General features: G+C 35.9%; 2 protein-coding genes across 4 annotated transcripts in view; both read left to right on the plus strand.

Annotated features, from left to right (window-relative positions):
• The window catches only part of LOC107599991 (E3 ubiquitin-protein ligase RNF180-like), an 8,579-nt gene extending 5,857 nt beyond the window's left edge, over positions 1–2,722 (plus strand). The window contains exons 3-4 of the mRNA XM_016291751.1: positions 1,637–1,762; positions 1,915–2,722. Of these exons, the coding sequence (XP_016147237.1) occupies positions 1,637–1,762; positions 1,915–2,117 (329 nt within the window). The 3' untranslated portion in view covers positions 2,118–2,722. The remainder of the gene's footprint in view (positions 1–1,636; positions 1,763–1,914) is intronic.
• Positions 2,723–3,314: 592 nt separating this feature from the next.
• rgs7bpa (regulator of G protein signaling 7 binding protein a) lies at positions 3,315–12,662 on the plus strand. Of its 3 annotated transcripts, XM_016291753.1 has the most exons (8): positions 3,315–3,609; positions 3,773–4,184; positions 6,354–6,466; positions 6,801–6,854; positions 10,273–10,403; positions 10,684–10,828; positions 10,918–10,988; positions 12,148–12,662. In XM_016291753.1, exons 2-8 carry the CDS (start codon positions 4,044–4,046, stop codon positions 12,237–12,239), a joined length of 747 nt encoding a protein of 248 aa, XP_016147239.1. In that variant the 5' UTR covers positions 3,315–3,609; positions 3,773–4,043; the 3' UTR covers positions 12,240–12,662. The 3 variants fall into 3 exon arrangements, with proteins under 3 accessions (XP_016147239.1, XP_016147238.1, XP_016147240.1); XM_016291752.1 differs by having other exon boundaries at positions 3,315–4,184; XM_016291754.1 differs by lacking the exon at positions 6,354–6,466 and having other exon boundaries at positions 3,315–4,184; positions 6,688–6,854.
• The last annotated feature ends 1,799 nt before the right edge of the window (positions 12,663–14,461 follow it).

Consider the following 14,461-nt stretch of genomic DNA (forward strand, 5'->3'; position numbering starts at 1 on the left):
AAGGAAAAAATTGGGTTTGTGGGGGGGGGGGGGGGGGGGGGGGGGGGGGGAGAGACGCTTAAAATAACCAAACAAAACGACAACTCTAGCTAATAAAAAAATGATAATTAAAGAATAGCTAGCTAATAGTTAATACAAAGCTACTAATATTAATTTATTTTATAATTTGTTGTTAATATTACTATTATCATTATTGTGATTTGTCAAAGAGGTTGCAAAAACAGCTAATACTGATATTTTTTATTGTTGTTGTTGTGATTTTATGTTGATCTTATTTGGAAATTTGTCAAAAACTGTTAACAATAATATCAACATTATTATTATTGTTAAATATTACTATTATTATTAATAGTAATACATGTTTTTTTTCCTCCAAAGCTCAAGGACACACCATAAATATGCAAACCAACATTGAACAGAACGTAAACAAAAAATGTTTGCAAGGAAAGAAGCAATGCATAAACATAACAAATAACATCAAAAGAGGGAAACGAGCAAAACAAACAAAAGAGCACAATAGAGCTCTTCACTTTGTAGTCCTAAAACCCTGAAGACAATTAGGATTTACGAGCAATCGATATCCTCTGGAATTTCCTATGGGTTTAGATAGCGGTTTAGATTCGTGAGTAAAACGAGGTCCGTGGTTCACATTACTTGAAGAGATTTTCACATTATTTTCAACAACATAAAATACACAAAGTCATACCTCAAGCCTGAATTTTTAAACCTTTGTGTGCTTAATAAAGTTGCTAACAAGTTGCTACATAACAAATAAGAGGCTAAATGGACTAAAACCAATTAGAAATTCCCAAGGAAACCCATGTAGCATTAGCCTTCTGGGTTGGCCTTTAAACTGTTCTGTAAGACAAAGATTAACAACGAGGAGGGAAGAAGTGCTGTGAGAATAGAGCTTAAGCTCTAAGAAAGTTCATGACAGTGAATAAAGTAGTCTTGAATTAAAGGACCTAAGAGTGCTGGCATGTAAAGATGGAGGAACTCAGAAAGATGGGTCAGAGAAGGTCAAAAGAAGAATTTTGTATCTTAAACTATATATTTATTGACTGCTGAATATACTGAATATTTGAATATACTGTAGTCTGCTAATAGTTTTGCAGAGTAGTGCATTGCAATAATCAAGACGTGCAGTGATAATGCAAGGACAAAATCATCTTTATGGCTAAGGATGTGGCATAGAGATAAGTTATGAAGATATTGTTAGCAATGGAACTAATGTGGGCTTCAAATGTAAGGGAAAGATCAAATGTAACATCCTTCCCCCACATTACGGACCTTTTAAGTGGGATTGAGCACAAGAGTGAGCGCCTACATTTTTCAGACTCTTTTGGAAGTACTTTTTCCATTTATGTTGTCCATAGGGATTTAAAAACATTTTCTTAGTGGGAAAATGAATGGGATTTTTCATTCCAGTTGCACTCTATGGTTTTTCATAGTGATTGAATAGAAATTAGGCTCTTCTATTGATTTCAAATGACATCAAATATGGCAGAATCTGATGTGAGAAACAAGCTGTATGAGATATGATAAATCTATTTGGGCTTTCTTAAAGTAATGCACATTGCACTGAGCACACTAATGATTAACAGATAAATAAATTCACACATCCCACTCTTCACAGAACTGAACCATACAGCCCGTACGTTCTTCCCAAAAGAATACCTGTCTCGGAAACAGAGTTTCCAGAAAGCGGGCTGTGCTAAATGGCCTCTTCCAAGCTGCCGTAAACAGTTTCGAATTTTTGGAGGTAAAACAATATTTATATCTATTTCACTGATTTCCCTCCTAAATAAACTTTGCAGATTCAGTTGTTATTCTTCATATGGTAGTAATGCTCATTGTTCTTTGTCTTTCTCTTTTTCTCTCCCACTCTCTATATATCTTATATGTCTTTCTTAGGCTTTCAAAGGCAGGCAAGTCCAATCGGCAGACGCCAGTTCCCTCACGGGGGCTACCGGCTTGATGCCTTCAACTTTGAAGATGATTCGCATGGTTGGCGATTTGACATGGACATGGTGATCATCTATATATACTCCGTCAACTGGGTCATTGGCTTCATTATCTTCTGCTTCTTCTGCTATTTCTTCTTCCTCTCTTTTTAAAGAGAAGGCACAGGGACGCTGTCTGCGGTGTTTCAGATCTTTCAGGACAATACAAAAGTCGTCAAGAAGGGAATCATGCGCTGCAGCTGCTTCTGGACTATGCGTAGGAAACACCAACCAATCATAGAGAGAAATGAATGCATGCAGCCAAAATTCCAGAGCGTGATGATCCATTTACTGTAAAGATGATTTTTGAGATTGTGGTTTGCCTAATATCTGTTTGCTTTTAAACAGAATTTTGGCTGACTGCATGGGGAAGCTTTGCATGGATAATCACACGAGTGGACTATTCATTTCACTACAAGTTGTATTCACATGCTGTATATCCAGAGTGAATGCATTTGTGAAGGTCTTCTCTTACAGCTAATTTCCAAAGTGCAACGTTCAGGTTTGTAAACTAAACTATCCATAATTACAGGCCAGCTTCTAAACTATCCATAGAATATGCTGAGTATAAGAATATCTCATTTGTTTTGAACCATCCTTGTTTGTTTTTACAGTATTTCTAAACTGGCCATAAAGGTTCTTTGTCTGGTCTCAATACCTAATGCTCAGTATGTTGTCTTAGATCTGTAATTAAACCATTATCCTGTCTAATACAGACTTTTGCAATACTATATATATATATATACAGTGGGTACGGAAAGTATTCAGACCCCCTTAAATTTTTCACTCTATCTCAAATGCAGTGGTTTCTAATGATTTGGCAGAGTACAACAAAACAGGCTGCTATTAGAAACTCATCCAATTTTAAGTCTAATTTTGCTGCTTGCTTTTTGTACAATTAGGATTTGATACGATAAACAGTATGAGTCAACCACTAAACATTTAGAACCACTAAAACATTTTCTAATAACCAAACGTGAGATACTTTACTTTTATGAATATTTAATAAGATTCATTTGAAATGGCTTACATAAGAAACATATTACACGCACACACATACATACAAAACTTTAACCAGTCTAAGATGATTTGTCTTCCAGCTTGATCCAGTATGTCTGTCTGTTTGGTTTTAAAGCGTTTTTCCAGCTTGGCAAGACACAAAGACCAGCTAAGACAGGGGCCAGTTGCACAAACTGCTTAGACTAGTTTTAAAAAGTTAGTCATCAATTTTTTTTCTTCAAGACTGGTCATAACTTTTTAAAATCAGTTACGAAAACGTAGACTGCTCTAATTTGAATTAAAAAGTAAGAATAAATTAGATGACTAACTTTTAAGACTAGTCTAAGCATTTTATGCAACCAGCCTCAGAAAGACACTTTAACTAGTCTTACGGTGTATTTGATTTATTTTTTGAAATTCCAGCAGGTTAGATAGATTTTAGCTGCCTATGATTTCTCTTGTATGTTTTTACTGCTTCCTTTCAGTGGCACACTTGATGAAGCCGTGAACACACTGGAGTTGGTGAATCTGTTGCATTAGTATTCTCATCCTATGAGAGTGCAGTGTGTTCAACCGCGTCATGCCTCAAGCAACTGCACCTATCAAGGTTAGAATAGCGCTCTTAGATCACCTTCTGCTACCTACTCTCAATAAACGCCACGTAGAGTTGATCATTTCAGCTTGCGGCGCATATTAGTGTATTTCGAGTAGCGATTATTTGTCGCGGGGAGGTGTTTCGTTTAAAAGCGGCTGTTATTTCTTCGTTGAAGGACTATACGGGGCATCAAGAGATGTTTGCATCTGGTTCTTTGTTATCGCATTTCTCTCTGCTGAAGAAGATGAAGCCCTGCAAGGACACTTCAGCTCTCTGCTGGAGTGAATGAAGGTGACTCGGCTTCTGCATCGTGGCAATGCGGAGAGAATCCAGGAGCAAGACACGGGCAGATCGATCAATTGAGTAAGAAATTTACCAAACGAGTTGCAACGCATTGATCAATCAGCATTTTATATCAGGGCAGTTTCTTCACTTGATGTGTATGCATGAGTTCTGCACCGAATGGGCGCAAAAACCGCCCCAGATCTGCCGGGACCATTTTCCAGATCGGCAGTAAGCCCCCGTCCAGAGAGCCGGAGCGCCGGGAGAGCAGCGAAGCTCTGCGTGCCGTAGCGGACTGCAGAATGGTGCGTATAAGCCTGCGTCATGACCCACTGCATTATTCCTCTCTGAATCCTGCTGATTGTTCAAGCATTATTTGAAATTCACGCAGTGTTCTGCAAGTGCCAACATCCTAAATGTATAATGCGACACTAGGGACGTTACACATTGAGTGATTTGGCTTGGAGGTCTGTGACTTGTCCTGTTCCAGCTTAATTTTCTCGGGCTGATTTTCCAGAAACGTTTCATCTGGCAGATTATGGCATGGAGAGTTAGTGCTCCATTTTAGGTTAAAACTGCGAGCACATTTGGAAAGCCCACTAGCTTGTGTGTTGTGTTTGAGGAGTCTGCCCCATTAACAGGCAGAAGGCTTGTGGCAAGCCATGTTAACATTGACCAATTGCGTAGAATTTTTGACATTGAATTCTGTGGTGCAGATTTAGCTGTTCATTATGACTAATGTGCATCCCAGTTGTTGCTGGTAACTATTCTAGTGTTGCTATAAGTGCTGAAGTATTTGTAAGCAACTTGTGGCCAGTCAGTAGTTGGCATCTGACCCACAGATTCCTATATAATTCGACAAAAATATGCAGTAGGCTGTATAATGTATAATGGAACAGTTGTCGCTATAGTAGTGAGTGAATAAGTGCTAATGACTGAATAGAATAGATACTAGTCACTACCAATGTTCCCTCTAATTATATTTCTTGCTGAGCAAAACTTTTCTCTATTGGGTGAACATTTTGGCCACCTGAGCAAAAATATTCTTTATACCAGAACTGTACAGCTCACACACAATAAAAGTGTGAAACTTTTAGCTTTAATGTGCTATTTACATTTGATTGATGTAACTAAATGATGCACATTTTAGGTTATCTGAGAAAACATTTTTTTACAGTGCTGTGTTACCAATAAATTGTATTTAATAAATAGTTTTAAAAATATCATGCAGTACAGTTCAATTCTTTATAATAATATAATATATTAAACTAATATGAAAAAATGCACCAATGTTCCCTCTAATTATATTTCTTGCTGAGCAAAACTTTTCTCTATTGGGCGAACATTTTGGCCACCTGAGCAAAAATATTCTTTATACCAGAACTGTACAGCTCACACACAATAAAAGTGTGAAACTTTTAGCTTTAATGTGCTATTTACATTTGATTGATGTAACTAAATGATGCAGATTTTAGGTTATCTGAGAAAACATTTTTTTACAGTGCTGTGTTACCAATAAATTGTATTTAATAAATAGTTTTAAAAATATCATGCAGTACAGTTCAATTCTTTATAATAATATAATATATTAAACTAATATGAAAAAATGAAGCAGTTCTCTTTCTATGAAACCTGTAAAACGCATTTACCGGTTCTAACTCTATAGCGACACCAACTCTATAGCGGTTAGCCAGAGCATTGCAATTATTTTACATTTCATTTTTGCGTCTGTCCTGTGCATGGCATATTATTTCTTCTGCGCGGTCGTGACATAAGAAGTGCGCGGCCGCGCACGCACGCAGCTTAGAGGGAACATTGGTCACTACTGAAATAAATACTCATTTGTAATGAATAGTTACTACTGAAATAAAAAAAAAACATAGCAGTCACTATGAGATTGCTTATGAGTAATTAAAAACATGAAAACATGCAAGTAATATAACAATAGATTCTAAAGGTATTTGTTAAATCAGCTTGATTATTTCTTCTGAGCGGTCGTGACATAAGAAGTGCGCAGCCTTAGAGGGAACATTGGTCACCACTGAAATAAATACTCATTTGTAATGAATAGTTACTACTGAAATAAAAAAAAAACATAGCAGTCACTATGAGATTGCTTATGAGTAATTAAAAACATGAAAACATGCAAGTAATATAACAATAGATTCTAAAGGTATTTGTTAAATCAGCTTGCCATTAAACGCTTCCTTTCCACCAAATGTTGATAAAATGGCATGAGCATCTGTCGCTTGTGGCGCTGCTCTCCAACAAATAGCCTGTTTTACCTTTGTGACATTGTCAGGTTGTTTCGATGTTCAGAATGAAAAAAAAAAGTTGACATTTTGGATACATGTCATTTCATCAATGTGTTGTCACGTTTCCTTTATGTGCTTCATACATTTTCGAGGTTAAAATGGTTTTGTGAGCTTTAAATTTTCTCAGTTTGCATTTCTTGTTTTTCTTTCTTCCATCAGGTTGTCCAGGAGTTCAATACACTTGTGGCCCTCTATAGGGAGTTGGTTATCTCTATTGGAGAGATTTCCACTGATTGTCCCTCTCTGCGTGTGGAAATGCACAAGACACGCACATGCTGCTCTCCAACAAATAGCCTGTTTTACCTTTGTGACATTGTCAGGTTGTTTCGATGTTCAGAATGAAAAAAAAAAAGTCGACATTTTGGATACATGTCATTTCATCAATGTGTTGTCACGTTTCCTTTATGTGCTTCATACATTTTCGAGGTTAAAATGGTTTTGTGAGCTTTACATTTTCTCAGTTTGCATTTCTTGTTTTTCTTTCTTCCATCAGGTTGTCCAGGAGTTCAATACACTTGTGGCCCTCTATAGGGAGTTGGTTATCTCTATTGGAGAGATTTCCACTGATTGTCCCTCTCTGCGTGTGGAAATGCACAAGACACGCACAAAAGGCTGTGAGATGGCACGGACCGCACATCAAAATCTTTCTGCAATATCAGGGTAAAAACATAGTTCTGTACATGCATATAGCCCATGCTTTATATATATATATATATATGTGTATATATATATATATATATATATATATATATATAATCTGGCATGTTAGATAAACTAATGTATCCTATCACTTGAAATATCAGTGAGTTAATTTATTTTACAGTTATAAAACACTCCAGTGCTACGGTGCATTTCTTTATGGGCTCAAGTATTTGATTATGGATGCAAAGAATCATATATGTACATTACATGCTAACATAGTGCATTTTAATGTGGGAGGGTCAATGAGACATTTAGCTGAACATTAGCTTCTTTAGCTTTGTTTGAAATTAATATTTTATTTATTTATTTTTAATTTTTTTTAAATTTTTTTAAAATCAAGTAATAATTAGCTTGCAGTACCCCTGAGGCCCCTCTAGGGGTCATGGGCCCCCTGTTGAAATCATGTTATATATTATGAAACTGTGACAAAATTTCACCTTCACAGCAACATTTAGGTAATAAATATCAGCTAGTGCTTACTGGCTTACCATGCACTATATTTGGAAAGCAAGATAAATGTTAATTAAGTTGGAAATGATGCATTCTACTGTGCATTTACCATAAATCACAGATCTGTGACACGATTTCACATTCTAAGAACACAATAAATCTTTACTATAGCTCTCAAATTGCCCTCCCCAATATTTGAAATTCTTGCAATGCTCTGCTGCACTCGATTACGCACCACTCTGTTTGCTGTTAGGATGACAAAAAGGTTTAGAAAGTGACATTTTAAGCTGGTCTGCTTAGCGGTCTGACAGCGCTCGTCAATGTCAAAATGATTGAGATTGCCAATCAAATCAAAGGCGGCGAGGTTTACTGTACACAAAAACGAGTGTAAATTCCAGCACCAAGCTTCAGTTTTAATGTTAAAAGGAAACAAGGTAAGATGGAAGTATCAAAACATTTATATCTGACAGCTGTGTTACGATATAAATGTTAAACGACTGACGTCAGTGATGCAAACTACCCTACTTTTTTCTCAAATTGAATCAAAATAAGGTATCATTTATGTGATTCATGTCATTGTGAACTGAATGCGATGAGACATGTTTTGGATTTTCGACCGTGTACAAATAAGAGTGAATATGTGCATATTTTAAAATATTATTTGCATTTTTTGCAAAATGATTACTTTACAACTAGAATGGTCAAGACGTGGTTATGGCCTTGCTTTACGTGCTTTATCTTTTATGCCTGCATTTGGTCCATCTCTCTGTCCCAAGTAATTCAAGAACAGAAAAATAAAGTATCCACCATGCCACAGCATTACACCTGGGAATTACAGAGCAGTAATTACAGGCGTATGATTCTGAGAAATAATGATTTTCTGAGAATTCTCACTCGCCACTGAGCTAATGTTTAGAGCTCTAGCTTGTCTGAACAGCCTTGTAAACATGCTGCTCAGAAATAGTCAAACATCTACTTAGAGAGAAATATAGTACTGAATATTCATGATACAGTATATTCACAATGAATATAATCTGGCATGTTAGATAAACTAATGTATCCTATCACTTGAAATATCAGTGAGTTAATTTATTTTACAGTTATAAAACACTCCAGTGCTACGGTGCATTTCTTTATGGGCTCAAGTATTTGATTATGGATGCAAAGAATCATATATGTACATTACATGCTAACATAGTGCATTTTAATGTGGGAGGGTCAATGAGACATTTAGCTGAACATTAGCTTCTTTAGCTTTGTTTGAAATTAATATTTTATTTTTTTATTTTTTTTTAAATCAAGTAATAATTAGCTTGCAGTACCCCTGAGGCCCCTCTAGGGGTCATGGGCCCCCTGTTGAAATCATGTTATATATTATGAAACTGTGACAAAATTTCACCTTCACAGCAACATTTAGGTAATAAATATCAGCTAGTGCTTACTGGCTTACCATGCACTATATTTGGAAAGCAAGATAAATGTTAATTAAGTTGGAAATGATGCATTCTACTGTGCATTTACCATAAATCACAGATCTGTGACACGATTTCACATTCTAAGAACACAATAAATCTTTACTATAGCTCTCAAATTGCCCTCCCCAATATTTGAAATTCTTGCAATGCTCTGCTGCACTCGATTACGCACCACTCTGTTTGCTGTTAGGATGACAAAAAGGTTTAGAAAGTGACATTTTAAGCTGGTCTGCTTAGCGGTCTGACAGCGCTCGTCAATGTCAAAATGATTGAGATTGCCAATCAAATCAAAGGCGGCGAGGTTTACTGTACACAAAAACGAGTGTAAATTCCAGCACCAAGCTTCAGTTTTAATGTTAAAAGGAAACAAGGTAAGATGGAAGTATCAAAACATTTATATCTGACAGCTGTGTTACGATATAAATGTTAAACGACTGACGTCAGTGATGCAAACTACCCTACTTTTTTCTCAAATTGAATCAAAATAAGGTATCATTTATGTGATTCATGTCATTGTGAACTGAATGCGATGAGACATGTTTTGGATTTTCGACCGTGTACAAATAAGAGTGAATATGTGCATATTTTAAAATATTATTTGCATTTTTTGCAAAATGATTACTTTACAACTAGAATGGTCAAGACGTGGTTATGGCCTTGCTTTACGTGCTTTATCTTTTATGCCTGCATTTGGTCCATCTCTCTGTCCCAAGTAATTCAAGAACAGAAAAATAAAGTATCCACCATGCCACAGCATTACACCTGGGAATTACAGAGCAGTAATTACAGGCGTATGATTCTGAGAAATAATGATTTTCTGAGAATTCTCACTCGCCACTGAGCTAATGTTTAGAGCTCTAGCTTGTCTGAACAGCCTTGTAAACATGCTGCTCAGAAATAGTCAAACATCTACTTAGAGAGAAATATAGTACTGAATATTCATGATACAGTATATTCACAATGATTTTGCTGACATCTTGAATATTGCCATGATTTCAATGGGCTTTTTATTTGGTCATGTTTTAAACTATCAAGACTGATGTTTTAATAGCAAAAATTGTGTTAGAACTGGTAAGTTTGATGTACTTCTGTGAATCAGTTCTGTTTCCAGACATCAACTCAAAACTCTAAACTGATGGTCATACAGATTTGAAAAAGACACTGTTAAGCAATTTCAGTGCAAACAATAAATACACATAAATTGAATATCATCAAAAGGCTGAAAAATACCAATATATGCAGTAAATGCTTTAGCTGTATTGCCCAGCATGCCATACAATGTGTCTCAGACTCATAACTTCCATCATTGGTCACTTTTTGGGTGACTGCGAGGCATAGGAATGCAGGGAAATGTAACTTGTGAGAAATTAGACAGGTTGAAGCGCAGGGCTCGGGGCCAGAACTCTGCAGAATCTAGATCGAAGATGCATTATTGATGCTTTTTTTCACAGCCCAGAAGATGGAGAAATACATCCGGAGATCTGCCGCCTCTTCATCCAGCTGCAGTGCTGTTTGGAAATGTACCTGACGGAGATGCTGAAGTCTGTGTGTCTGCTGGGATCCCTGCAGCTCCACAGGAAAGGTAATGCTGTGAGGGCACCCCTGCATGGGCTCTCAGCAGGAAACAGAAACTGACGTTGATGAAGCCTGGCTTGTCCAACTGTAGAGCCTTCTAGCGGCTTAATGTTTGCAGGAGTTGACGCTGATAGTTTCTGTGTTTTGTATCTGATCAGAAACAGTAAATATGGATGCTCTTGGAGCAGGTTGACTTGTTGCCCTGAGGTCAAACCTTGAGATGGCACATTTTGACCATTTTTGTTTCTCTAGAGTCTGCCAGTGATGTCTCACTGTATGTGTTCCAGGAAAACATTATTCAGGAGCTACAAAGGTAGACAGTAAGAAAGAGGACAGCTCTGACATCCCAATCCTGGAAGACACGTCCTCCAATCCGCCGGACTGTCCGCAGACTTACTTCCTGGTGGCCACAGACATTGAGAACATCGAGAGGTGAATAGTCTGAGCTGATGAACAGGATCTCCATTTCTTTTTCTGTGAAACTGACAGTTTGAATCTGAAACGGTTCTTCACTGTTCTAGGGACATGACGGAAATGAAAAATCTGCTTAGCAAACTCAGGGAGACCATGCCTTTACCACTGAAAAACCAAGGTAATATCACTCGGCTTTCTGAATATTTTGGCTAATTTTACTGACATATTTATTGAAAACTTACACAAAATGGGCATCAAACAACAATCTTTCAGCACAATCAAGGTCTCAAATTGTTAATCTGTACTACCGTTCAAATGTTTGGGGCTGTTTTTGAAAGCATGCTCACCGAGGCTGCATTAATTTGATCAACAATACAGTAAAACAGTAATATTGTAAAATAGTATTTAAAAAAAAACTGTTGTCTATTTTAATATATTAAAAAATGTAATTCATTCCTGTGATGGAAAGCTGAATTTTCAGCAGATATTACTCCAGTCTTCAGTGTCACATGATCCTTCAGAAATGATTCTAATATGCTGCTTTGCTGATCCAAGAAATATTTCTTATTATTATCAGTGTTAAAACAGCTGCTTAAATTCTTTGTGGAAACCTTGATATTTTTCACTTTGATGAATAGAAAGTTTAAAAGAACAGCATTTATCTGAAATCTATTTGAATATTTTGTAACATTGTAAATGTCTTTACTGTCATTTTTTATTAATGCATCCTTTCTAAAAAAAAATCATACTGACCCCAAACTTTTGAATGGTAATATATTTAAGATTCACTTAGCATTAAAGATGGCCTTATACGTAATAGGATTATTTGCCAGAAAATAATAGTAATAGTAATAGTAATAATAATGCAGTTATTGTCCACATGTCCCCAGTGGCCACAATTTTATTTTTATTTCCATTTTTGCAATATTTTGATTTTATTCCAAAATTAGATTTGCAAATTGGAGCTTATTTTGCCTACATACTGACCCCAAACTTTTGAATGGTAATATATTTAAGATTCACTTAGCATTAAAGATGGCCTTATATGTAATAGGATTATTTGCCAGAAAATAATAGTAATAGTAATAATAATGCAGTTATTGTCCACATGTCCCCAGTGGCCACAATTTTATTTTTATTTCCATTTTTGCAATATTTTGATTTTATTCCAAAATTAGATTTGCAAATTGGAGCTTATTTTGCCTAGATGGTAACAAAACTTTTGAATGTTGAATTAAAAATAATGTTTCATTAAATGTATACATTGGCCAATGAAAGGACAGGTGATCCTTTAATGGTTGCTGCTGTTTTACAATGATCTGTTTTTGTGTCTACAGATGACAGCAGTTTGTTGAATCTGACGCCATACCCGTTGGTCCGGCAGAGAAAGCGGCGTTTCTTTGGCCTCTGTTGTCTGGTGTCTAGCTAAGAGCTGTCTCTCCCAGAATCCAGTCACAAATGACTGCGTTTCCTCACTATGTGTTGACACTCACCAATCAACAGTACTACTGCCATTTCCCAAACCAGTGCTTTCTTTTGGTGAGTTCTGTCCAATTTCCTACTGCTATGAGAATAAATAGTAATATCTGTGTAACATCAGTAGTCAAACAAACACTAAATAATATTTGATCAATATGACAGATTTTCATTTTTAACTGAATGTTCGTCTACATTATGCTTAGTAAAGAAAATGGTTTGTAGTATGAATACTGCTATGTTTGTCCACACGATTCATATGCTGTGCTTTTTGTCAAGACAGGTGTTGTAATGAGGCATTGAAGAGTGCTAATTAGAGAAGAGGTTATGACGCTAAACATTTATGATGCTTTTTTTTTTTTTTTTTATAGTGCACAACACGAGTTAATGTTGTCGGTTTGGTCTGATTTTATTTGTATTTTTTGCTGTTACCATATTTTGACTACAGTATTATTTAGTCTTCCATAAACCGAAATCCTGTAACTTTTTTTCCTTTTTGTTTCAGCCTTTAGGAGTATACAATACCTGAAGAAGCCTTTGTAAATAAAGAATATATCTATAAATGGAAATTTTAGAGATGTACATATACAATGTAAACCTAGCGCGCTGAATTATTTTTCAAAACTGTGATTCCTTTAAAGAGATTGTCAGTAAAGGGTGGCATGTCTATCCATCTGGTGTGATATAAGTCCAGATTGGAGGGACTCCGCATGGGTCTTGCTTATTAATAACAGTTCTAAATGTGTCAGGCATGGTGAAGATACTGTAGTGTTTATGAAAAGGCGCAGTGTCGTTTTACATTGATAATAAACCTTTTTTTAATGATTTAACAAAACTGGAACTTTGTGTCTTACATTAAGAATTATGTTTTATTTAACATACAAATCACCATAAGAAAAGGTACAGGAATTAAATCTGTAGAATAATAAAAGTCAGTATCCATAGATATTACCCTCTTTTCAGAGAAACTCAGATTAGTCAGATTTTCAGTAGGAAACAATATAAACCATCTGATATCCTCCCTATTATCCACAATTCTCAGAACAACCCTCTGACAGGTCACAGGCCCATTAAATTGATCAGGTTTGGATCTCAGTCAGTTATAGGTAACTGGATTTGTTAGCACATTAATAGAGAGGCTGTGAAATTCGCACCTGGCAGCAGTTATAGAGGGTGCAAAAAAAAAAAAAAAGCGTTTACAGGAACCGACATGGTTTTCAGATTAATTATTTGGCTGCGATGCTGACGCTGGACAAGCTGTTGGCAGAATCTGGGCTGGTTGTCAGGAGTTTGGCAGGACGTCTGGAGCTGGCTCAATATGATGCTATTCAGAGTCCAGTAGAAGTACAGGGGCCTCATTTATAAAATGTGCGTATGCACAGATTTGATCTTAGAGTGTGCAGTACGCTAAAATCCACGGCAACATTCATATTTAAACGTCTTTGACGTGGAAAAGTACTTACCGCCACGTCAGGGTCTGAGCAGGCGTAGGCCTACACAACCAAATTCATCATAAACAACAAAGATGCAGTGCAAGAGATTAATTGTGCAGTGTAGTCAGTTTTTTTTTATTAACGGGAGTTTTTGCGAAATTAAACTGACCTTTTTAGTAGCCTAATGTTGAGAGTTCTTTAATCGCTTTCTGTACTGTTCTGTATTATTTTATTTTACAAGAGAACTTGCAAAGTCTTGTTTTAGCCTAGGCTACTACTAATGCGTAAAATAGAAAAAAATGCATTTGAGCAGCATTAGTAAACTGTGTAAATATAAAGAAATGCCAAATCACATGAGGTTTTTTTTCAGACCGGAGACCATAATAGTGTAATTAATTTTATTATGATATGAAACGTCCAATTTTTCTTTCAGTAATGTTTTTTTTTTTTTTTTTTTTAAGTTTTTCAAGAATTTCGTGATACTAAACGTTTTATTAGTTGTCATAGCAAGTGATTTTAAAAGTAGGATGGCTCACTTTTTATAACATGACAAAGTTTTACTTGAATTCGTAGTTTATTCTTACTTTTGGAAACCTAATTGTTTTATAATTACTATTATTATTCTTATTTCTGTTTCTAGAAGTAGTAATTTTGATAATAGTCAATAGAAAAAAATATAACCACACACACTTTGTTTGTCCACAGAATAATTACACATTATTAAATAAAAAGCGTCCCCGCA

The sequence above is a fragment of the Sinocyclocheilus grahami genome, unplaced genomic scaffold (assembly GCF_001515645.1).
Source record: "Sinocyclocheilus grahami isolate Dianchi unplaced genomic scaffold, SAMN03320097.WGS_v1.1 scaffold276.1, whole genome shotgun sequence".
Classification (NCBI taxonomy): domain Eukaryota; kingdom Metazoa; phylum Chordata; class Actinopteri; order Cypriniformes; family Cyprinidae; genus Sinocyclocheilus; species Sinocyclocheilus grahami.